This window comes from Talaromyces amestolkiae, assembly GCF_001896365.1.
Source record: "Talaromyces amestolkiae strain CIB chromosome Unknown scaffold3.1, whole genome shotgun sequence".
NCBI classification, from domain to species: domain Eukaryota; kingdom Fungi; phylum Ascomycota; class Eurotiomycetes; order Eurotiales; family Trichocomaceae; genus Talaromyces; species Talaromyces amestolkiae.
This window is the reverse complement of record NW_024468039.1, coordinates 224435-249001: the sequence shown is the minus strand read 5'-3', so window position 1 is coordinate 249001 and position 24567 is coordinate 224435. Positions and strand designations below refer to the sequence as shown.

The 24567-nt window shown below is 46.3% G+C and overlaps 7 protein-coding genes across 7 annotated transcripts; 3 read left to right on the top strand and 4 right to left on the bottom strand.

The window, feature by feature from the left end:
• Positions 1–10392: 10392 nt before the first annotated feature.
• On the top strand, positions 10393–12012 carry BHQ10_002137 (uncharacterized protein; the record flags this gene model as incomplete). The annotated part of the gene is made up of 8 exons (XM_040874250.1): positions 10393–10411; positions 10538–10584; positions 10637–10792; positions 10845–10965; positions 11023–11127; positions 11176–11741; positions 11792–11869; positions 11923–12012. The coding sequence occupies 8 exons, from the start codon at positions 10393–10395 to the stop codon at positions 12010–12012; spliced, it is 1182 nt and encodes a 393-aa protein (XP_040730642.1).
• Positions 12013–12224: 212 nt separating this feature from the next.
• Positions 12225–15374, bottom strand: BHQ10_002136 (uncharacterized protein; the record flags this gene model as incomplete). The annotated part of the gene is made up of 5 exons (XM_040874249.1): positions 12225–12489; positions 12549–13213; positions 13808–14611; positions 14660–14916; positions 14963–15374. The coding sequence occupies 5 exons, from the start codon at positions 15372–15374 to the stop codon at positions 12225–12227; spliced, it is 2403 nt and encodes an 800-aa protein (XP_040730641.1).
• An 849-nt stretch (positions 15375–16223) lies between these two features.
• Positions 16224–17438, bottom strand: BHQ10_002135 (uncharacterized protein; the record flags this gene model as incomplete). The annotated part of the gene is made up of 1 exon (XM_040874248.1): positions 16224–17438. The coding sequence occupies one exon, from the start codon at positions 17436–17438 to the stop codon at positions 16224–16226; it is 1215 nt and encodes a 404-aa protein (XP_040730640.1).
• Positions 17439–18161: 723 nt separating this feature from the next.
• On the bottom strand, positions 18162–19725 carry BHQ10_002134 (uncharacterized protein; the record flags this gene model as incomplete). Its single annotated transcript, XM_040874247.1, has 3 exons — positions 18162–18444; positions 18508–19033; positions 19089–19725. The coding sequence occupies 3 exons, from the start codon at positions 19723–19725 to the stop codon at positions 18162–18164; spliced, it is 1446 nt and encodes a 481-aa protein (XP_040730639.1).
• Positions 19726–20144: 419 nt separating this feature from the next.
• On the top strand, positions 20145–21747 carry BHQ10_002133 (uncharacterized protein; the record flags this gene model as incomplete). The annotated part of the gene is made up of 5 exons (XM_040874246.1): positions 20145–20175; positions 20224–20244; positions 20301–20392; positions 20452–20689; positions 20747–21747. 5 exons carry the CDS (start codon positions 20145–20147, stop codon positions 21745–21747), a joined length of 1383 nt encoding a protein of 460 aa, XP_040730638.1.
• A 323-nt stretch (positions 21748–22070) lies between these two features.
• On the top strand, positions 22071–23188 carry BHQ10_002132 (uncharacterized protein; the record flags this gene model as incomplete). The annotated part of the gene is made up of 5 exons (XM_040874245.1): positions 22071–22095; positions 22147–22528; positions 22588–22723; positions 22779–23017; positions 23080–23188. The coding sequence occupies 5 exons, from the start codon at positions 22071–22073 to the stop codon at positions 23186–23188; spliced, it is 891 nt and encodes a 296-aa protein (XP_040730637.1).
• A 102-nt stretch (positions 23189–23290) lies between these two features.
• On the bottom strand, positions 23291–24398 carry BHQ10_002131 (uncharacterized protein; the record flags this gene model as incomplete). The annotated part of the gene is made up of 2 exons (XM_040874244.1): positions 23291–23702; positions 23758–24398. 2 exons carry the CDS (start codon positions 24396–24398, stop codon positions 23291–23293), a joined length of 1053 nt encoding a protein of 350 aa, XP_040730636.1.
• Positions 24399–24567: the final 169 nt, after the last annotated feature.

The following is a 24567-nucleotide window of genomic DNA, read 5'->3' as shown; positions in this document are numbered from 1 at the left end:
GAACCACAGAGTATTCTTTGCTGCCACCTCGTGAAAAAGACTATTTTCGTTGCAAGCAAGTAGGGCGTTGGAGCTACTGATGTTCTACCGCCAACTGCTGCATGTGCGGTGAGATGAGACGCGTGCCAATTACCTGTCAGAAGGAGTGTGATATCTGTTTTTGAAGAGAAACCACAAGTCCGAGAGCTGTCGAAAAGAAACGCCATGACCACCACAGAAGGTATTACTACATCACGCTCAAGCATATCTTCTCTTCTCTCTTTTCATGATCGCTAACTCTAGAGAGGAATCGAACTTCTTGGAACGACCAACTAGACCAAAAAGCAGCGCGCAGCGTATAGGTAGCGGGGGCGGAGGACGAGGTTCAAAACAAAACTTCTACAGCAGCCACTGACTAGAACCAAGGAACACCAGAATGGGTTTCATTCAGCACCACGATGAACCGGCCACAGATCTCCGGCATATACTCGCTTCTAGAATTGGTATCAAGAGGTCATTGCCCAAAAACATTGAAAAGTCAATCGGGCATGAATGAGTTGATCAAATTCATGACAGCATGTCTCGCCGACCCGAGAACGTGGGCCAATATCTCTGGGTTTGGAATATGACCTAAATATGAAAGGTATGACTCCATGACTTCATATCACATATCATCGCACGTAATTGTTCAGACATCATTATCCGTTCTACTTACCTCGATTCGTGAGATTATCACAGCTTTTGTTGACAGATTATCGATAGAGTATTGAACGGATCAGGTAATTTCAATATGCCCGCGATTCATTGCAACTTATAGCCAATTCGCTGTGGGGAGCATTGATCCGGAGAAGAGATAAACCGTCTGCCGACGACTGGAGGTGACCAAGCAGTATAAGTAGCCTATTATTGTCACGAGTAGGATTGATGAATTCCGAGAAAGCATGTCCCGTTTGAAGGTTGGAAACATTGACATTATCCTGTGGACAATAATAGAGAGACATTCTGCCGTTCACATAACGGTCAGAGCAAGGAACCAGGCAAAAGGCTTCATCAACATCGCACAGGAGTAAAGGGGAAGAGACAGGACAGACTGCACGGTTGGAGGCAATAACTCCCGCTACTATTCAATCATCTAGGCTTTCAGTCTACCCTGGCATTACCTGCATATCGAGATGTATGTATTGCACCCAACATAGTAATACTAACAATGCTTCAGTAATCTCCAATTTCCACATTCTTTCTCTTCCCCTGGACGAGCGCTGGCCCTCGACATGAGTTCAGATGGCCAGAAATGGGTTAAGGCAAGATGGCCGAGCGGTTAAGGCGATGTGTTCAGGCTATAGACGTTGTATGTTATACAACGTACGTTGGCGAATCGCATTCCGAAAGGGCGTGGGTTCGAATCCCACTCTTGTCAGAATTGTACAATGATTTTTTTTTTCTTTCTGGAATTTCTCGCCTTTAGTCCTGGCCATTGCAGGAAGCGGAAATACCATCATTGTTCATCGCAGAGTGAAAAATTCGGGACAAAACGTATGGAATTGAAAGAATAAGACGGCAAGAAAGAGCATGAAGGGGTAAAAGGCGTCAATGCATTTCAACGAGAGAGCATAGCAGTTCTATTGAGGCTAATGTTCCTAAATACTTAACCTACAATACCGCCCAGCCTTCTTGGCAAAAAAGACCATTCTTATTTCTAAGTGTCTGGAGGGTCGCAGCATGTGGAGTAAACAGCAGCTAGTGTCATTCGGTGGAGGCATCGTCACTCGTATATAACGTATGGTTTACAACTGTCATTAGAGGGGGGATTACCTAGCTGGCCACTCCTTATATACATCCATGGACGATTGTTATTATATTCCATTAACCACGTCTATTGTGTATCATTAATCCTCTTACCCATTCAACCAATCCTGCTATGCTATCCAAGTCAGTATTCAAATTTAAGATGTGTTGTTGTCACAAGATCAACACATGCTACATCCCAGACTGCCCCAAACTCGCTGAGGGAAGTTCCTTGCCAGCAAGAGGCTCCGCCAATTTGACAGCAGATAGGACAGAAAGGCAGGAAAAATTGTAGGAAACTTGCGATACTTACGGCTCACTAGGTGACAAGTGATACAAAAAAGGATTGAAATGAAAAAAGGTGACTATTCAACTCGAACAAGAAAAAAAAATCATGACAAGAGTGGGATTCGAACCCACGCCCTTTCGGACTAGCGTACAATTGTCACTTTATAGTGAATATTTGCCTTAAGCTAGCCTGTATGAATGTTAGAATGAAGAATCACGACGAACAGATGAACAGAAATACATACGCCTTAGACCGCTCGGCCATCTTGCCGTTACTAAAATCTTTCCTAAAATCAATCATTGACCTAAGATCCATTTTTTACCAATCATTTCTCACATCCAAAGCCTACACCATCCGCATTCAATCTATGGTCCGCAGTCGAGCACTGTAGGTAATAAGATTGTGACCAATTCTGACGTTTGAAATCACCTGTATTCTCTCATACTGATGTTTGTCATCGATCATCCTGAAAGACTTGAAAGTCTTTTCAAGGACGGTTACAAAGCGATCAAGCTGTCTGCCAAGGTCCTCCGCGAAAGGCTGATTGTGTATGGAATTTGTTCCAACAGCATCCCAGCAAGCAGCAGATCGAGCGCTACTACATGCGCTGAATATCGTGTAATCAGAAGCGAAGAATGTGTGCTGCAAGACTCGGGACAAGCAGAAGAGTGGGAAACCTACGAAGATATTCCCCATTGACTCTATGAGCATACGAGTGAGTAGGGGCACGTATGACTCTCGAACACTCCTTTTTCTAGTGCATCTACAATAGATGGCCTTTTCATGCCAATGGATACTCATCACTGCCTAGAATGAATACAGATATCCGACATCACAGACTTAGTCACTCTCTGTATTTGCTGCAATAGATGGCCATAATACTGCGTCAAAGGGCCAACTGGATGTGCCTCATTTTGATCGCGTTTTACAAGAGTATATACGTTGACAAGTGTTCCATAAATGAAATCCCCAGTGTTGATTCTGCGCTATCGGTTCTGAACTTCTTTCCATTGAGTGAGTATGATATATTATCCGAAGCTGGAAGGAATTGCGGGAATGCAACGTTGAGGCTCCCTCCATATTTACTGAGAAGCTCTTCATACGTATCATTGTCCAAAATAGGATTAAAGTTCACATTGAAAGAGACGGTCCGGTTGGGCTAGGGTCCCGAAGCACTCAATGGGATAGTCTTGGGAGCTTCGAAAACGGTAGACAGCAAGAGGATAGTTGTAAACTGAATTAGAAGGCTTGTGTACCTGAAATCTGGCACGAAGAAATTATTCAAGGTATAAAAGCCTTAAAAGTGACATCCAGGAGCAAACCTAACGCATGTAAATATTTGCTGATGTAAGACCCTCAAAGCAGAGCTTGTCTTTAATGGCATATGCAGTCTTATTGTTGGAGAGCACAGAAGGAATCAAAACAGGATCATGAAGATTACCACTTATATAAATAGAAAAAGATGCAGGTAGGTACCAATCAGAGTTAATACCAAAATTATAAGGCACCGTCGACGGTCCTACCCGCTACAAAGGATCTAAGCGAGACCCTTGATCTCTCTTCTAATTTCCATACTTATTTTCTTCTCGATACTGCCTGGGATATCTAGCTTGGATGGCGTCACAGGAGGAACTAGTCTGCTTCATCCAAACCATACTTCTCTGCCCTTTCCATTACTGGTTGATTTTGAATCACTGTCGTCGAAGTCATTGGAAATATATTGGAAACGAAAAACATGGGTTTAGATGAGCGGTGACGACTGGACTTCAATGAGAAGCAGTGCTTCCACTCTTACGACGGGAATTTTCAGGAACCTACGTTTACCCAAACAGGCATCGCCATGGGTTAATTTATATGGAGGATTTGGCTCAGAGCAACTTTTTTTTCTTCTTCCGCTCCCGATGCTTATTATTCACGTGAATAGTGCCTCATTCACGTTATATCAGTCTAGGTGAATGTATCAAGTTTGACCGTTGTCACATGAGCCAATTGCGCTAGTAAAGCCGATGACACAGGAACAGCAAGATGTACTGGACCGAATTGGGAGTAGAGATATCAGAAAGAAGTATTACAGGTCCCATAGATTCATACACGCGCTCGAAGAATATACTGAAAAACAATGAGATTTACAAGGTATGGCCATCTATATATATTACACAGTCTCGAATAGCAAACCAAGTGACATTATATCCAATAGCTGTATCTTTGGGAGCACCCGGTTCCTTTTATGGGATATGAGAAGAGAATGAAAGGAGTGATAAAGATCTTTATGGACGCCTATGAGTCTATTGACCGCAATATGCAGTAGCCACATTCTGGACACCCTGTCCAGCCAAGCCTAAATCCTCCGAGAGTGAATCCGTCTCCAGGGAAAGTATTCAGTCTTCTTCTTGACTTACCAACGTACTAGGGTGCTCAAGAACTACACTGTCCTCAAATGAACGCGCAAGCCATAAATCGCTGGTTATACCCGATGACGCCGGGGCATACCTCCAGATCACAAACCAGCATCATCTCCTGGCAAGGCATTTGTTTTCTTTCTTCTTAGCTTCTAACTTAAAACTTGAAGTGCCTCATTCTCATTTTCTATTTTTTTTCCCCCCATAGCTCGAGTTGGCGATACCTGTGGAAATCAGAACTCAATGATTTCCATCCACTCCCAATCACTGGGCTATTGTCTTACATTTTTAAGAGGGCAGGAAATTCATTCTTCCTCTATCACCCCGTCTGATGGGACTTCATTCGAGAGTGTTATCACCGATGAACTATAATTGCAAGGGTGGACGTGCGATCACGACCAGGTACGGTCCCGTGCGAATAACCAAGCGACATACCAAAAACAATGTGTTTATAAATAAGCAACGAGTGGAGGAGACCTGTCTCGAGGAAGAATACGTTTTCCTCAGTCCGGATACGTTATATCAGCTAAGAGAGCTGAAACTTTTTATGTTTGTTTGCTTATGAACCTGGACATTAATACTGGTCCTATCAAAGAGGAAAGGCCGTAGAGTAATGACTACGGTCAGTCTAAAGCAATACGATATTATTACAGATAACATGAGAATGGCACAACAAGCAGATGTTCATCGCGAGATACTTTCATGAAGTCGCAGGTGTGACAACAGCCAAAACTTTGCATTGGGAAATAACTAGGTGCGCTCATCTACAGAGAATATCAAGCATGAGGAGGAAAAAGAAAGAGAAAGAAAGAAAGAAAGAAAGAAAGAAAGAAAGAAAGAAAGAAAGAAAGAAAGAAAGAAAGAAAGAAAGAAAGAAAGAAAGAAAGAAACGAACACACACAGCTCTTCATACAAGGCTCTTTGTGTGACTGGAACTTCCCAATACCAATACGGCCATGCTCAGGACCGAAGCCCTATCTCGCAATAGCTTCAAGTTCCGCCTCCTTGTACGGGAAGCTCCACCATGTGGCCAAGAGCCGCACGCTGTCGAGCTGTGAGGCTGATCGTGTTGATGACCATCACAGGAGGCATAGCTGCGTTGCTATCTGGGCGCTCTCGTCACGAACCGTCACAATAAAAATCGGTGGCTAGGGAGATGCAGCAAGAAATTCTATATAGAAAGCGAACCCACCTATAAGAGCTATCATTTCATCAGACTCAATGAGCTGCACAAAGGTTAAATTACTCAGGGACAGATGATAGAGATATAGGGGGACACACAATTAAGACTTTTTTCATTCATAAAAATGAATGAAAAAAAAAGTAATGACAAGAGTGGGATTCGAACCCACGCCCTTTCGGACTAGCGTACAATTGTCACTTTGAGGTGAATATTTGCCTTAAGCTAGCCTATATGAATGTTAGAATGAAGAGTCACGGATGCAAAGATGAACAGAAACACATACGCCTTAGACCGCTCGGCCATCTTGCCGTGTTTAGTTTGGGCTCATTTGGGCTATATGATATTTCAAAGTGAAATACCGTACTGTTCTCAATCATATTTGCCTCGGAGAAAACTTTCTTCAGGCATCGAGGCACTGTTTCCCACGCAGGAATCTAGGCAGTCCCCATTTTCTCAATGGGTGTATCAGCCTAGCATCTGATTATGTCTATAGTCAGGATATTTAAACGCTACGGGTAAAGAGATTGTGAACAATACTGATGGCGTGGATAATCTGTAATCCAAGTCTCTACTCTCATACTGATGTTTGCCGTCGAAATTGATCCAAAGTCTGAAAGAATTGAAAGTTCGGGTCTTTTCGAGGACAGCTCAAACCGTTATCAATAGTAAACGAAGATGGAAATCATGAGAGTTTGCGCCTTTAGCAGATCTTCGCAGAATACTTTCAGCCTCTAAAAGGATGATATCTGCAATATCATCTGGTCGTTGTCGCAATCAAAACAGCTCCGAGGAAGCACTAATCGTGAATGGACGAGTCGATGTCTAATCCAAAAAAAGTGCGCCTCAAGTTATGTGCGACTTCAATCAGTGCAAAGGTCAATTCCTGGGTATTATTTCAATGTTGCGAATACGTAGGATGAGCATCTTAGATGGGTTTGCGAAAAGAAAGCTCCTTGCACAGTCATTCGGTCCGCACTTCAGAATCCACCTTTAATGTATAGTGGGCGTCTCTCCTGTGTTCAGTACGGCCTTCGACTCAGCGCCCTCGGATTTATCTATCTGTCTCTATGCAAATCTATAACCAGCTCGAGGCTGATACGTAGCTGGAGGCTCATAGAACTCACAACAGTTGAATTGTGATTCCATGTAGGAGTTGGCACATCATCAAGGTCGACACTGTACAACAGTGAAGATCATTAATCTGACATGGGCTTTAACGAGGTGCCATTTCTTATTCGAGAACGTAGGCACACAGCCCTAACTTGAACGCTCGTTGACAACCGTCACGGCCATGACGTACGATAGACCACGAATAGTTTGTGTTCCTGCTGGGGTTTTTGCATTCTTGACCTTGGAGGTGGATTTACCCCCATGCCCCAGTATGACTCTTCAGCGAAACGTTCGCCGGGCAATGTCTCGAAGACGATACAGCCTTTATTTCTTGGTCGGTACTTTTTCACTTCTAGAGCATAAGGTTCAGATGGGCATTTTTGTTTACCATAAGCTGACTAATATCCTTTGCTTCACGTCCAAAGCATATCATCCATGCCTCAGCCAAGTTTCCTTTAGACTTTACTTGCGACGGTAAACTTTGCCCGATACTTCCCGAACACATTTCCTAGGCTATATCGCAGGCAGGTGGAAAGCTCGAGACATGATGTTGGGTGGCGTGGTGTGTAGAAGATGAATCAAAGATGATGTCAATTGCMCCCGCCGTTCGACGCACAAGAAGTTTGTCAAAAACAATGACAAGGGTGCCGCGCTCTTCTGAATTGCGAATTTCAGTTAGACTGGCTTGAACTAGCCTGCTCACCAGTTCGCTGATAGGAATATTATAGCTTATTGAAAATATACCTGAGACGCCCAGCCATCTTGCCCGTTTGAGAACCATCGTTTAGAAAAATGGTATATAGTTTACCATGGTCCACATAAGTCTGTGTACAGAGTGTTAAAATTAAAAAATGAGGGTATCGTACTTTACACAGGAGTCAGCATTGTCTTTTTGAAGCTTGGTTGGCAAAAGTTTTTGACTGTAGATTTTCCTTTCCAGTGGATGAAGAAGAATTGTTGTGAAAACCGTGACTGTGCCGGAAACTTCCTGCGCCGTACTAGACGCATTGGGAAATTTATTAGGAAGCTCTGGTCAGATATCTCCACATGAGATATTTGTGCGGGATACTCCGCCGATCTGCTTTATATATGATCAACCGCTGCTGTAGTCGCTTTCTATGTATTGTGATTTTCCGGAGAGGAGGACTAGCTTTACCATATGCTATTTTATAATCAGACTAGAAACACGCAACCATGTAGCCTAAGGAGGAAGTATTGAGCATGGGGCTGTGGTTTTAGCTTACTACATACACACTCCAATGTCTTTTGGTAGATGTAGTATGGCCAAACGCTAAGAAAAAGTACTAAGCAATAAATATCATATAATTGTAAAGATAAAGATATATTCGGAACTTTGTTCCAAAGCTACTTCAATGGGGGTTAAGGAGACGTATAAGGCTGGACAGGCTGGCTCCACGTACTAAAACGATATAGACAGTATCCTCCAACAAAGCCCCTAATATCCCCTTTTTGGTACAAAAATGAGGCTATGCCCAGTATGGAGAACCACTGCTTTGCTACGGTTGATGCCTGGGGCGTAACAAAGAAAGAAGCAATAGCCCAACACGGGTTTAAGCCTTCAGTAGAGGCCATTTGCCCTAGAGGGCTCCGACGTGAAGCTATGTCCAAATCTGGCACCGATGATCATGAGGCAAGGTGTCTCCTGACTTATCCTGGCAACGGCACAGATCTAGAGTGCCTACTCTGAAGACTGTCACATCTAGTCCGTGGTTTTCCTGTACATTTCCAAACTTCTGATCGTAGCCTTTTCGAATTCTAGAGAATGCCCCTTTATTCTCGAAAAGATCTTTTCTGTTGCCGAAAATGGAGGCTCAATTGGAGACAACAACTGTTCCACCAGAGGGGCTTTCGAAAAAGCTCCTATTGCATGAGGAAGCTTTGGACGGTAAGGAGGCTCTGCGAGAACAGAATGTGAATTTCGCTACGGTAAGTCTTTTTGCGTATCACATCTTTCTGATATAAATGTTGGTGTCCTTCTACAAAAGGTAAAAAGAAAAGTCCGTCGAAAACAAAAGAACCAGCAACAGGTGTAACAAGAAACAAAAGTTGGCGATACTCGAATACACCGGAAAGTTAATGAAATTGAACCCCCAGCAATCTAGACTCGAGGCTGTGAAACTTGCTTCCAAAGAGTCATCTATCAGTATCAATACAATTCAAAGGTGGATCAAAAAGGAAACAGAGATACTCGCAATACGTGATGGTCGGTTCAACAAAACGAAGCAAAACATCCAGGAGGACGAAGCTTCTCTAGAATAAGTAATAGAGCACCGTGGATACTTGAGATTGCCACCAAGAAAACTTGCAGACAAGCAAATAATACCCAAAGAAATCTTCAATAAGGTTGGTTCTAAATCCGTTTATCACACTTCGAATTTCAATAACTTCGGTTCAGATGCACAATATTCATTGCCCAGTGCTATTTCTCCGTATGGAAAAGATGAAAATTTCCTCCTTCAAAGATGCCTATGTCTTTTTGGGCTATTTGGAAGACTTTAGTCATCCAGGACATCCTCCGGATACCACGTCACGTTCACAACCTTTAATCGAGACTGATATTGATATTCATTCCTAAAGTCTTTACAAAAAAGATTCGGTCAAGGCAGGATATGATGTGCTTCCAGAGGCTAATAAACGACGGAGATGCTTTGATCGTGCCGAGACATGGGCACGAGAAATGTCTTAATTTCCAGACAATTGACTTGCTTCGAATTTCTCGTGAGGTGTTTCCTCATGCCATCTCTTATACGCTTCAGGCTTTACATTGCGGTCTCACGGGTAAAATTTTTGATGAATCCTTTTACCATGACGCTACCAATGACACAAGCACTTGCAGCCGTCGGTCAAAAACTCCTTGAATTGGCTTAGAAAATTATTTATTGCTTATTGCTACTAGAATTAATAGACAAAGCTCATTACTTCCCCACTCCCCCCCAAGTGCTCAACGTTTAGTAAGAAGATAAAGAAGCAAAGAGAGAAACTACATGGCAGAGACAATCCCAGCGCGGCTTCACAAACCTGCTCAAAAGGTAGTGTTCCCCCCAACGCAAAGAACTCTCACTTGCAATTGCGCCAAGGCATCCGCTGTAGGGGTTCTGTATGTTGAAGAGACTCTGAAAAGCCAGCAGCATGGAAAGCCTATCAAAGCACTTGTAGTCTGTACACACCTGATCCATCAATTCCGAGCTTCTAACCATAAATCATCGAAAAAAGGGATAAAAAAAGTGGTGACAAGAGTGGGATTCGAACCCACGCCCTTTCGGACTAGCGTACAACAACTATCGAGATAGATCGAATGCCTTAAGCTAGCCTGGATGAGTGTTAATATAAGGTCTGTAGACGTCATAAAAGTAAAGGGAAAACATACGCCTTAGACCGCTCGGCCATCTTGCCATAGCACTCGGCCAACTTCTGAGGATTATTGAAGTCGATAAGCATACGTAGTACGTTGTGGCTAAGCGCATCGTCACTGAACTTGACCGTTCCCCGCCTAGACCACAACATCCCCGACAGCAGAGCATCACAAGGCGATTGCATTGTTTGAGCCAGTGCATTGCCGATGTCAATTCTATCACAGCATCTCATACCTCCTGGAAATCCGCAAGCTATAGCGTAACACAATCACAATGACGGACGCGCCTATTGGTAAGTTGCTGCCTTGTTTATCCAGCGGTCCTTTGGTTGCTTTCCGTCGATAATGCCTATGCACGAGGTAGCTCAGTTTGACGACCACAGACACAGAATGCGCTAATATTTGATGTCTCAATATAGTTCTCGATGGAGGAACTGGGTTCCTCAAAGTCGGATATGCCGCGCAGGTATGCTACACCCACAAACGCACCCGATCATTGCGCAGGACCTTACTTACAGTCTGCGAAGAACTTCCCAGAGTTTCAATTCCCGAGTATAGTCGGACGACCCATCCTCCGGTCCGAAGAACAGGGCGAAAGCGACATTGTTCTAAAAGATATTATGTGTGGAGATGAGGCGGCGGCGGCTCGATCGATGCTTCAGATTAGCTACCCGGTACGTGGCAGACCAGACTTAAAGAGAGGCGACAATTGCTAATTAATGGTAGATGGAGAATGGTATTGTGAAGAAATGGGAGGATATGCAACACCTTTGGAATTACACATTCTACGACAAGATGAAGATTGACCCGACAGACCGGAAGATCCTCTTGACAGAACCACCAATGAGTGTGTAACCCACTTTAAGCTTGTGTCAGACTTGGAATATTATGCTGACTTACTCAGATCCCCTCAAAAACAGACAGACCATGGCCGAGGTGATGCTTGAAGGTTACGGCTTTGGTGGTGTATATGTTGCGATCCAGGCTGTGCTTGCTTTATATGCTCAAGGTAGATACCCACCATTCAGTCAGATTAAAACGGACTGACACTGGACAGGTCTTAGTAGTGGTGTGGTGGTCGACTCTGGCGACGGTGTCACTCACATTGTCCCCGTCTTCGAATCTACCGTTCTGAACCATCACATCCGCCGCCTAGATGTCGCCGGCCGAGACGTTACCCGAAACCTGATTGCACTCCTCCTCCGCCGAGGATACGCACTAAACCGAACCGCCGATTTCGAGACCGTGCGCCAAATCAAAGAAAAACTCTGCTACGTTTCGTATGATCTGGAGCTCGACCAGAGACTCTCGGAAGATACCACGGTTCTTGTCGAGTCTTATACCCTACCCGATGGCCGCGTTATCAGAGTCGGTAGTGAACGATTCGAAGCTCCAGAGTGTCTGTTCCAGCCTCATTTAGTTGATGTTGATCAGCCAGGTATGGCGGAGTTGCTCTTCAATACGATACAGGGCACGGATATGGATGTGCGCAGCAGTCTTTACAAGGCTATTGTGCTCAGTGGTGGAAGCTCGATGTATCCGGGATTGCCATCTCGGTTGGAGAAGGAGTTGAAGCAGTTGTGGTTGACGAAGGTGTTGCAGGGCAATCCTGAGCGGTTGAACGTGAGTCCATCTATCTTAGAATGCGGTATAACGAAGCTAATATTTGATAGAAATTCAAGGTGCGCATTGAAGATCCACCTCGACGAAGGCATATGGTATTCCTTGGTGGTGCCGTGTTGGCCAACCTGGTATGTCTTACCGTTCCTTGCTCTAAAAGTTATGACCAACTAATGTGAAATAGATCGCCGACAAAGAAGACATGTGGGTAACCAAAGCCGAGTGGCAAGAGGAAGGAGTGCGAGCCCTGGAAAAACTGGGACCAAGGCAGTAAAAGCGTCCTCTCAATTCGGGTCTGTTGATGTTATATAGCGTAGGTTGAAGGGAGATGTGCGGCTATTCGTCCTGGTTTAGTACATAGAATCAATCAAATCAAAATCACGATTTCATCTGATTATAATCATTCATAACGAGGATATCTATATCTATCTACCTACAACGGATATGCAAACCGCCAAAAATTACGAAGACTGAAAATAAGGACAGTTATTTCCCGCCCTGTCTACTCTTTTCATTCCAAAACGCCAATCCAGCCTTCTGCCTCAGTATGCCATACATGGACGAACTATCCAAACATTCACCAGCATACTCTCGAGCGGAGGACATATTGTCTCGTGCTAATTCGACAGAGGGCAGCTCAACACCGTTATCCTTTGCGATGCTCAATGCGTGATTTGCGTCTTTGATGGCGAGGGAGACGCCGAATCCGGGACGGCTCGTTAAGGGGGGCGCATAGACGCCTGTCGTTAGTCTATATGCCATGTCAGCCAAGTACTTTCCTTACACCTGAAGGCAGCGAAAGAAGCATACCGTTTCGAATAACCCCCCGCAATCGGCCCAAAAGCCTCATCAATCAACTCCTCCATCGCCCCTGTACCCAACCCCGTCTTCTCAGCAAACACCTGCGCTTCACCAACCGTCTCCATCAACGAGACAGTAACGATATTCCCCGCGATTTTGAGCAGAGACGACTTGGCGGGATCTTCGCCGCAGTCGATTACTTTCCGGCCCATTACGTCTTGGATCAAGGGTTTGATGATGTTCTGACGAACTTCGGGCGTTGCGCCGGCAAGCGCAAAGACGAGTTTTCCGGCTGTTGCGACGGGGTTTCCGCCAAAGACAGGGGCGCAGAGGAACGATGCACTCTTAGAAGATAGCTGAGACGAAATAGACGTGATCGTAGCAGGGTGAACGGTTGAGCAATCAATGAAGATTTTGGAGTCGAGAGACTCCCCGCTTTTGAGTACGTCGTTGATTAGAGACTCAAGCACGGCGTCGTTAGAGACCATGGTGAAGATAATGTTTGATTTGGAGACGAGATCCCCGAAGTTCGGCTGGGGGACTGCGCCGAGTTGTTGAAGGGGCTCGCCGCGGGAGAGCGTGCGGTTGGAATATAGCAGGCCCAGGCCTTGTTTGGCGGAAAGATGGCGTTGGAGATTGCTTGCCATTGCGAGGCCCATGGAGCCGAGGCCGTACTGGTTCCTCGTTAGCTTATTGTTCAATTGAAGTTCATAGATTGGAAGGAGAGGAGGGTTGGTACCCAGCCGATTTGTGTTGTGGCCATGGTTAGACTGGTTTTTTCCAACTTTTGTGTGTGCCGCAGCTTGGGCTTAATGTCCGACAAGATGACTACTCTCTACACACCTCTCCAGACACGGAATGACTCTTTTATATCCAGGATGTATGCAGATAAAGATACCGGGATAGGCAAGCGATTCCCGAGAGAAGATACCACGGCAAGTGGAGCTCCATACCTTATCGAGTCATACTATGTATATCGGCCGATATCTTTCAGTTTTATTTCTCGATCAGATAGGCCGATGAACAGAATCAGAGGATTGTATGCACTTGGAAGGTTGAGAACATTTATACAGATATTACAAATAGCTACAAATGCACAACTGCAGTCAGATCCAGACACAACCGTACTGTACAAAAGTCCACCCAACCAAGCTATAAACAGTAAGCCTCCTACCAGGAGCGAACCAGAGAAGAACGCAAAACACCAAGAAAGTAGATAAAAAGTATCAAGACGGCCGTGACCTCCTCCCATCAGGTTTAATCCTGACTGCGTCCACCAGCGCCGGAAACGCCTCAGCAAATTCCGTCCCCACAGACCAATTATTCAAATCGCGAATATGCCGCTCAAACACCGGGTTGATCAGCAATTCATCCGAGTCTGTATTATGTAGTAGGCAGTCTGTGGGCTCGTACGGCCAATTACACGATATAGTCCGCGTATAAGGCACAAACCAATTCTCAAAGGGATAGTCGCGGTATGCGTAGGACAGTCGATCACGGACCTTGGGCCATAGGATGTAATCCATCCAGGCTGGATGGGGGTTGAACAATTGTGCGGGTCGTGGTGTGAGCCAGTGCGGAATCCGGTCGTAATTCGCTTGCGTGGGATAGATCTGCCATCGCATGATTTGGAACATTGTGTAGAGCGTGCCCACTTGTTCTGGTAGAGAAGATATGTCGGGAAATGTGCGTAGGATATCGCTGAATACTTTGCTGATAGAGTAGGAATAGGTACTGTTTTCGGTAGGATTGAGTAGTGATGAGACGCTCGGGTAGGCCATTCGTTGTTGAATACCGCTCGACAACTCGCCGCGTCGGTTCTTGAGAAAATCCAAGAAGATAGAATCAAGTGGACATGTAGGTTTGAGATTTTGCACAGCTATCAGATGTGCTTGGCGATGATCGTTTGCCGCTGCTCCTGCGCCAGCAACCGCCCCAGTAGACGACGAAGACTCGAGTTTGGGTGGCTCAGGACTGCTACTGTGCTCCGCCGACAATTTGGGAATGTCTCTGATCTTGGGTATCTGTCGAGGATTATCGAGAAGAAAATTCAAGATGAGTTTCTCGCCAAACTCTTGCGTCGTTAGCTGCGGATTAGCAATTATGCTCATCACGCTTACAGCATCCGGCCGAGGCGCGCATTTGAGTTCGACATTGGTAGGAGACAAGTTTCCAGGAATCGACTCGTTCCATGAGTGGTCTAGCTGGTGGGACTCTAAGCTGACAGGTGTGTCGTGACTTCGATCGGTGAATGGGGATGGATGTGTCGTTTCCGCGGGGATCGGTCCGGCGTTCGTAGGTGGTATCGCGGAGTTGTTTGCAAGTGGTGCTGTTGTCATAGCCAACTGAGAATTCGTTGGCGATATTGTTGGCATGTCTAGTTTTGTTAGCAGTGCATTTCCACAATCGACCAGGAAGCGTACCATCTCTATCCATCAATGGCTGCAGTATGTTCATCATAGCGCTCAACCGGCGCTTGATATCTTGATTCTCTCTCATGATCCTCTCCTTTTCCGAAACCAAATTCTGTATATCCTGGTACGGCTGCTGAGATGTCAATTCATGCACTCGCCGCTCCAATGCCTCAATCTGGGCCTTTGTACGCTCCCGTATCGCTCGTTGCGCTTGCCGATCATTTGCGCGTTTTCTGGCTAGTTGCTCCGGAGTCAAGTTGGCCACCCCGCGAGGGCTTGCGCTGTTGATTTTACGTTTTGTTCCAGCGACCACGTTTCCGTTATGGTGAGGGTTGGACATGTCCATCGGATCCATCGTGTGGTTGAGTCCCCCTATGGACTCTGCCGAGGCTTGCTCGGGCTTGACGTTTGGCGACTGCATGGTTCTGTTGCGTGGTGGCAATCAATGCGATAACCGTAATCCTGTACTTTCTTGGACGTTCGTTGTGAGCTTCGTCGAGTTTTATGGAGTAATCTGATAAGGCACTATCAGACCAGGTAGATGTCGCTTCAGATTCGCATCATACGAGGCCCATACCCCATCGGGTGCATTCTCTAAACTGTCTCCATGAAACTGGAATTGGATGAGGTGTGTTGGATTGGACGAGCGTCGAAATTATTGCGATGGCTGGGAATTGACCGATAAAAAAAAGTCTCTTCGTCAAGAGCTCCAGCGATACAAGCGCTCCCTTTGCGGCGGGGAGTACCAAGCTCGAGGTCGATGATCGCATCGACTACTGCACTGCAGTTGGTTGCCGAAGAAGGATCGGGACGGCGTAGATTGACGAAGCACCGGTTCGCAAAGGATGACAAGCAACCAGACGGGGTAATTAACAATCAATCGGGACTTTGGAGAGGTATATTGCAGGAAGTCGCTCGTATACGAGAAACAGTGAAGATCAATGAACGGCGGCCAAAGCGCCGGCTTTCTTTCTACCTTTGCCAGCTGCGGATACTGATTGGCTGGAGTGCTTCTTACATCCCATTCTCGATGTCTTCGATACTCTACACCTACTCTACTGTCTCGATCACGAATTTGAAAGATAAAATATAGAGTATACGAGTATGTATAGCGTAATAGATTTGTTTAAACAACGAAAAAACACAATGTATTATATCTACACTGCACCAAACGCCATATCGCATCGTCTAAATTATACAAGCATCTATGCGCTATTGAATCATGTGGCCCATTTTGCCAATCTGTTTGCATATTAATAAATATCATGCATCAAAGAAAATTGCAATGACTGACCTTGGTTTGCAAGTATCCCTCTATTTCTCTACTCCTGATACCCTTCTGCCCGCCTGTCCTCCAGGCGATGGGTATCATAGCAACGCGTTCCTTCACACGAACTTCTCTATTCGGGCCTTCTACAGCCAAAACCTTATCTGGATTATTAGTGAGCAGTCGGATACCCTCTGGGTACGCGTCGGCACCCAGTCCCAGATCCACAAGCATGGCAGTAGCAAGACCGTAACTGCGGGCATCCGCAGGATGGCGTAAAATTAGATTGGCTTCGACCGTATCCGAGCCCAGATCTTGTAAGTTATATGCTTTGAGCTTCTCGCCCAAGCCAATTCCACGGCCTTCTTGTCGGAGGTAGATAATCACACCTCCCGGACCGTCGTTCCCGGAAGTTGGTTCAGTGATAGAAGACGATAAAGTAGTGTTATCAATAACTGGACCATCTTTATCCATAGTAAGATCGGAGGACGACTCTGATGCCATCGACATCAACCGCGCAGCTTCATCCAATTGCTCTCCACAATCGCATCGAGCGGACCAAGCCGTTTCACCCGTATAGCACTCAGAATGAATTCGCACAAGAGGAGCTTGTTGAGCCTTTCTCAATTTATCTGCCGCTTCTCCGCCCAATCCACCTTCGGCATCAAATCGACTGCTCACCCGACCAGGATGTAGTCTACCGACATAAGCGCCTCGAATCATCCTATCCATCTCTGTTTCCCCTTCCTGTACACGATCTAAACTCCGTGACCGTATATTATTGCCAAATACAATCGCCAAATGCTCTTTATTGTCGGCGTCGTTTTGATATAAATGGAGAAACATCTCGGCGCCCGTTGTGGTCGGAATTCGTGCGCGAACGATACATTCGACATTCGGCAAGCGGTCCATCAACTTGGGCGGCTTGTGTACATGTTTATGTGTTCGAGCGTCATGTGGCTCGACTTGAAAGGCTTGTTGGGTGCGGATTATGGTGCCTCCTGGAGTGGAGGGGGGTGTGATGGCAGGCGAAATAATGGATTCGGGAAGAGCGGGGGTGGCATTGGAGCTGGTATTTTCGCTTGCGAGGGCTCTACCTAATAGGCTTCTGTGACTCGTGATATCGTGCGATTCTGTTGGTATCGAGGAAGGCAGACCGTCGAAGGAGGCATTCGGATGTCGCGGTTGCGGAGCGATGTACGGAGATTTCTCCGCCATGGTGGCGATGCCGATTCAGTTGAGTCAGGGTATGAAAATGAAGAGGACGGCAGGGTACTATCTTCTGATCACAAGAAATGAAATGTACTAGATAGAATTTACATGCAGGTAGGTAATTGTAGCATGACAGAAACAAAGTATGACTGATTGCTAATGTCAGCGTCCCTCAGTCTTTCCTCGTTTTATGCGGGGAACGCCATCGCGACCGATTGGACGTCCGTTGCTCAGAACCCGCCAGATATTACTAATGCCGCCATTATCCAATGCTGAATCAGCTCGTTTTTCTGTTCTTTGTGACATATGCTGTTTGTGTCGGTATTTCGGGCTCAATTGACATAAATCTGATTTCTGAGCATATACAAGACTCATTAATGTACTCCTCTTTTATTCTTTTTTCATAACCGGACCTGCAGCCGATAACGGTGCCGGTTAACTACTGGTCATGCATAGCCGAGGTCGAAACGCCTCATATTTTTATAGAGAGAAAAGACGGATTTTTCATCTCATTAGTATGCACACTCTATTGTTCGTTATGATACTACTTGGTATCGGTCTCACAAAACCTCACCAACATGTACATTGAAGCCTGAAAGTAAAATCTCATGTAATCGTAAAGTGTTCCATCACCTGCCAAATGAACTCCGAGCCGGATCCCACCAAGCTGCCTGAAAATTGCGCCGTATCAATGTCATAACGCCGTAATTGATGATTTGGGTAGTCGGACTACTTGGAAGGAATGTCAAGGACGAAGCGTCGGTCCACCTCCATCTCCTTGTCGTCCTCCTCGCCTTCAAATTTGAGACGATACACATCCTTCTTGGTACCCATGACTTCGGCACGATAGAAAGTAGTAGTATCGGGGTAGCGAGCAAGGACCTGTTTTCCGACCGGGAATGAAGGCAAAGTAGAGCCAATCTGAGGAATGGGGATCAACCATGCGGCTGTAGTCTTGTAAATGGCTCCTTCTTCACCATTCTCGTTGGGCTCTGGGTCTTGGACATCGTATCTAATGCAAATCGTGTTAGCTAACTATTTCACACGTGTAATTTGGGGTTTTGCATATAAATACTTCTTCTTGTAGCCATCCCCGTAGATGCTCTTGATGATGCACTGGATCCCCTCGCCTTCGGCACCCTGTTTCTTGTTGTGTTTGTAAACCACCTCGGCTCCGATGACGAGTTGACCACTACGTTCTGCAATGGTTCCCTTAGCAGCTCCCTCAGCGACATCCTCCAGCTTGACAGAAACAGAGTCGCGACCTTCCTTGGCATGACCAGAGCTCGACACGCTGGAGCTACGCTGAGTGCTTCCCTTGACTCGATTGAGTTTGTCTGGCAACAGAGCTGAATTAGATGCTGTGGCTGCATGGCCGGCAGTACCATCACGCGCAAAGCTTTGCTTACTAGACTTGGGAAGAGAGGTTGCTCGACTGATGGAAGTCTCTGCTTCCGATGCGGAGCGGAGAGCAGTCAGCAAGCCCAAATTTTTGATCACATCGCTAGGCTCTTCGAGAAGAATAGCCTTTTCCTCTTCGCTGAGCTTCAAAACTTGGCGGTACCAGCCGTCGAGCTGATTGATATCGGCAAGTGTTGGTTCTGTAATATTAGAATTATCATCATAGTATAGGGAAGATAGAAAGAGACGACTTACTGTTGCCCTCGCGAGCAATCTTCTCATTGAGTGCAGAGATCTGTTCAGCGATGACCTTCTGTTTGTCATTCTTCTCCTTGGCCTTGCGAATGTCTTGGATGATCTTGTTCCACATATCGATCTCCTCGTTAGCAGCAATACCATTGTCCCTGTTAGTAGGGGGGCCACGAGGACGGTTGCGAGACATGATGAATGACTGAGCTGGTTCTGTCTGGGAACTGGAGGCTGATTCTTCGCGTGCGTTTGTATTTTCACGTCGAAGAGCCTTCCACTTGGAGACTTGGTCAAGGTCGACTATGCTGGCGCTCAGTCGAAGGTTGTAACTGTGATGTTGTTGATTGGTGGGGACAGCAGCAGCTGGCTGAGGCTCGTCGACTTCGGGAACTGCCTTTGACCGTTTATTTTTCTTTGATTTTTGGCCCTTCTTTTTCTTCTTCTTTTTGCTGGCTCCTACCACCCCAGCCTTCACGTCACTTGTCACAGGAAAAGAGTCTTCTTCTGGTGAGACGGTACACTGTGAGCCAGAGTGTTTGTCTCCTTCCGCGTTGATGGGGGGTGTGGCGGTGGTGGTTGTGGCTGGTGACTGCGGCTCACCTTCTACTTCACCGCCTAGGCCGGATCCTGAACGTAGCTGCATTCTGCCAAAGGACTTTCTGCTTTGATAGACAGCAGGGCTTAGGGCACAAAGAGTCACGGGATGATGATGGTAATGACGTAGTAAAGAAACTATCTGTACGCTAAACCTTTTGCAGCTGTCCGGCAGCAAGACTAACCGTTCCTGGCACGGAGTTAACAGAGGGGTGAGTGAGGGGATCAATGGGACGCGGCATAATTACCGGAGCAACACCTTTTGTCCAGACAGATAACCAGTTCCAAAGCCAAAGGTTGTGATACAAAAAGGTTGCAAGGGAACAGTGGGAAGAAAAACAGAGAAGAAAAATTTCTGTGGGAGCTGTCTGCCTCAAATAACAAACAGCTGGACAGGACGAGACTAGCTTCTCTCAGCGTCCTCCTTTTGAGCTTCAATTTGATAAATACAAGCAAACCAGGATCAGGATGCAGGTTCCTCTACTTCGCCTACAGTGTGGTGAGTGCTATCTAAGCTGTACATGTCTTTGTGGGCTAACAATACCAGGTGTGAACAGCTACGATTGGGGTAAGTCTACGAGGCCATCAGCAATTTGGATATATTGAAGCTCAACTCTTGACCAGGTAAGGTTGGCCAACAGTCTGCTGCTGCAAAATATGCAGCTGCGACTGCCGACTCAAACTTCAGCATTGAAGAGGCGAAACCATATGCAGAGGTATGGGGACATCTTCTTATCATTTGAGCTTCGGACGTGTTACTGACGCGCAAATACAGCTATGGATGGGAACGCATCCATCTTTACCTTCAAAAGATGTCGAAACTCAACGAACATTACTAGACTTAGTACAAGATAACCAAGCGCTCATGGGCCAGGAGATCACACAGCGATATGGCGGAAAATTACCGTTCTTATTCAAGGTCTTGTCCATCAACAAGGCGCTGAGCATACAAGCACACCCAAACAAGAAACTTGCCGAGCAATTGCACGCTCGGGACCCAAGAAATTATCCTGGTAGGGACTTCGACCCTATTTGACTTTTTGTATGCATTGCTCATGGTTCCATCGCAGATGACAACCACAAACCTGAAATGACCATCGCCATCACACCCTTCGAAGGACTCTGCGGCTTCAGACCACTCTCTGAAATTGTGCACTTCCTAAACCGTGTCAAACCACTTCGCTCCCTTGTCGGACAACAAGCCGCAGCACAGTTCGAACAGATTGTCAAAGGATCGGAAAACGCGGAGGATGAGGCAACAGTCAGCCGTAATAAAGACGCCCTCAAAGCTGTATTTACATCCCTGATTGAATCGCCTCAGGACAAGATCGAAGAAGCGGCCAAAGAACTTGTTGCAGAGGCACAAAACTCTCCTCACAGTTTCGCAATCGACCCCAGCTCCGAGACGAACCCAAACGGCGCATCTGAGCTCTCGGAACTGGTAGTGCGTCTAAATGGACAGTTTCCCAATGACATTGGACTGTTTATTCTGTTTTTCCTCAACTTCATCAAACTCTCACCTGGAGAAGCAATGTTTCTCAAAGCGGACGACATCCACGCATACGTTTCCGGAGACATCATCGAATGCATGGCATCATCTGATAACGTGGTCCGCGCAGGATTCACGCCCAAATTTAAGGATGTATCTACACTCACTAGTATGCTGACATACTCCTATGCGCCTATTGAGGAGCAAAAAATGCAACCGACAGAATACCCCTATGCAACCTTGAATACTGTGGCGTACTCCAGCGGATCATCCACAATCCTCTACGACCCCACCGAAATTGAAGAATTTGCCGTTATCAAGACTGACCTCAATAAGAAGGGAGCCAAGGCAACATTTGATCCTATTCCTGGACCAAGCATCGTCATTTGCACTGGTGGACAGGGCAAAATTAGCGTGGGACCTGCCAAAACTGAGGAAGTCAAGGAGGGATACGTGTTTTTCGTGGGAGCTGATGCCGAATGTGTCATTGAGAGTACCACCGAAGACGACAGCCAACAATTCACGACGTTCAAGGCGTTCTGTGAGTTGACTGGGAGGGAGGATTTGCCGAATGGGCATTGACTAGACGGTTCCAAGTTGTAGGAGACTTTAGTATACGTGAAGAGTCTCTTGGGTAGAAAAAGCAATGGGTACGGAGGCAATGAATGGCGAAAATATATACCAAGTGCCAAATATCGGAGAAAAATAGCATTTTGCGATTGAATGGGTACAAGTCCAGTAAGATGAAGTTATAATTGTAGTTTGTATAGAACTCGGCAAAACTTTCCCTAAGTAGAACGCTCCGGCTAAGGTTGACGATCATGTTGCGGGAGGTTGTTAACGCATAAGGTGTCCGCATCATCCATAAATGAACAACACAAATAAACACAACCCCAACAGCCACAATGGATCCATTCTCAGCAGAAGGAGGTACGAAGCAATTCACAACACACTTGACAAACACCTGACTGATTTGACCAGAGCTCGTCAACATCCACAATGCCTTCCACCAAGGCCAATACCAGACCGTAATCGACTTCGACACCTCCTCCTTCTCCCCCGAAAACGCCCTTCCCTCCCGCATACTCCAACTCCGTGCCAAAATTGCTTTGGGGCAGACAGAAGATGTTCTAGCTGATATCGAAGGCGAAGCCGACGATATCCCGGACTTGGCAGCTGTCAAGGCGCTGGCACAGCAAGTAGCTGGAAACACCGAAGACGCATTGGCGCTCGCACAGAAATTGGCAGAGACACAAAGCGAGAATGCGACTGTGCAGGTACTAGCTGCTACTGTGTTGCAGGCGCAGGGACAGACGGAGGAGGCGTTGGCGTTGCTCGGAAAGCATCAGGGCAATCTCGAGGCGTGAGTTTGTACACGGTCAGGCGATGTTAGAAGGAAGATCGCTGACGATGGGTATACAGTGTCGCTCTTTCAGTTCAGATCTACCTCCAAACGAATCGGGTCGACCTTGCTCTCAAGGAAGTTGCCGCCGCAAAGCGCTGGGCGCAAGATTCGCTGCTTGTCAACGTCGCAGAGTCATGGGTCGGACTACGAGTGGTATGTCTCCATGATCCTCCAGGGCTCTTGAATACTCACTCACTCGCGTCAACAGGGCGGCGAAAAATACCAATCCGCATTCTACGTCTACGAAGAACTAGCCTCAAACCCCAACTCCACCGCCCCCTTGTCCATCGTTGGTCAAGCCATTGCCGAATTACATCTGGGACGCTTCCCCGAAGCAGAGGCTGCATTGACAGCAGCTCTCGAAAGGTATCCCGACGATGTGGAGCTGATTGCCAACACGATTGTGTTGAATGTGCTTACGGGCAAAGATGCTACTGAATTGACGTCGTATGTGCATCCCTTAAACCGTTCATGAATATATGGCTTCTTTGCTAACACTTGGATTAAAGACGCCTGGAATCTCTTCAACCATCGCATACACTCATTACTGATTTGGCAGAAAAGAGCTCTTTCTTCGATACAGCAGCCGCCAAATATGTTCCCAAAGTCTCTTCGTGATGACACGTGTAGATAGATTATACTAATAATAATCACTGCTTATAATGAAAATTGAATATACCAAAATTAAAATAAAACGTTATTTATGAAGAGGTCGGGAGACTACGTCGGCGCCATTCTAAAATCCAACATATCATCAACCGAAACCCATCCAGATACTCTCTTACTAAAAATCGCCCATCGAAGCACATCCCTCCACTCCTCCCACCACATCTCCTCAGTCTGCACCACGGGTACACGGTTGGGATTCGCGGCCGGACCGGGCGGTAAAGAAGCATACGGCCACACGGCACGAACAACCTCATAACGCTTCTTGTCCAGCAACGGCGACACCAACGTCGTAAAAAAGCTATTAAAACTATTTGAGCGGGGCGGGTAGACGACTATTTTAGAGTATTTGACGGGGAATGTGATGGTGATGGGTTTGTTGTAGCCCGTTGAAGCGATTAAACTTCGGATCTGGCCTTCGATATAGCTTGTGTTCCAGTTGGAGAGTTGGCGGGTTAATGTAAACCTATCAGAGTCAGTCTGTATTTCATGAGCTAGTAGAGGGAGGAAATGGGACGTACGACTTCACTGCTGAGCCCTCCTTGCAAAACCTCTTTGCCCATTCATCTAACCCGCCTTTGACTGTTGGTGAGATTCCGGCATCACTTCTGCCACGATACGCTGATTCTCCGTCCGCCACTAATTTGACATAATTCCACCTGTCCTGATTACTTGTTGCAGTCTGGTTCAGAAACAATGGCAACATATTGATCTTGATGTCAAAATCCCGCTGCAAGCCTCCGTTATCATCGCTCAGGATGTGGATATACGGTAATGGCGGTAATGCTGCTTGTTCCTGTATAAAGCGCACTAGACTCGCAGGATTCGTGGAGAATGCAGGATGGTAGGTTGAGATTGTGGACCCGTCCTTGGAAAGCGATGAGTTCGGGATGGTATATTTGGAGAAGTCGATGAGCGGGAATGTGGCTGATGTAGATGTAGATGTTGCTGGTGACGATGTTGTCCTGATTGGGCGTCGAGGAATCGCAGTATTGGACACGGGGCTTGAATATGGCGGAGGTTCTGAAGTAAATGTTTGGTCGAAGATGTTATTGTTGTTGTTGTCATTGTCACCCTCATGGTTCTCCGCATTTTGATTCAATTGACCTTGAGCTTCCTCCTGGGATTGGTCCTGCTGCTCCGGTAAACCTTTCTTCGTCATATTGATTGTCTTCTACGTATTTTCACTGTCTGAAACACTTGGAGAATGTATAGAAGAATAAATGTCAAGATAGAAGTGAGCAATGGAGGCAACAAGATACTGTTCGCAGGTTGCTTCCTATCACGGCTTAGCGCGGGCAGTGAACCTCTTTTTCAGCTCGGACTTAAAC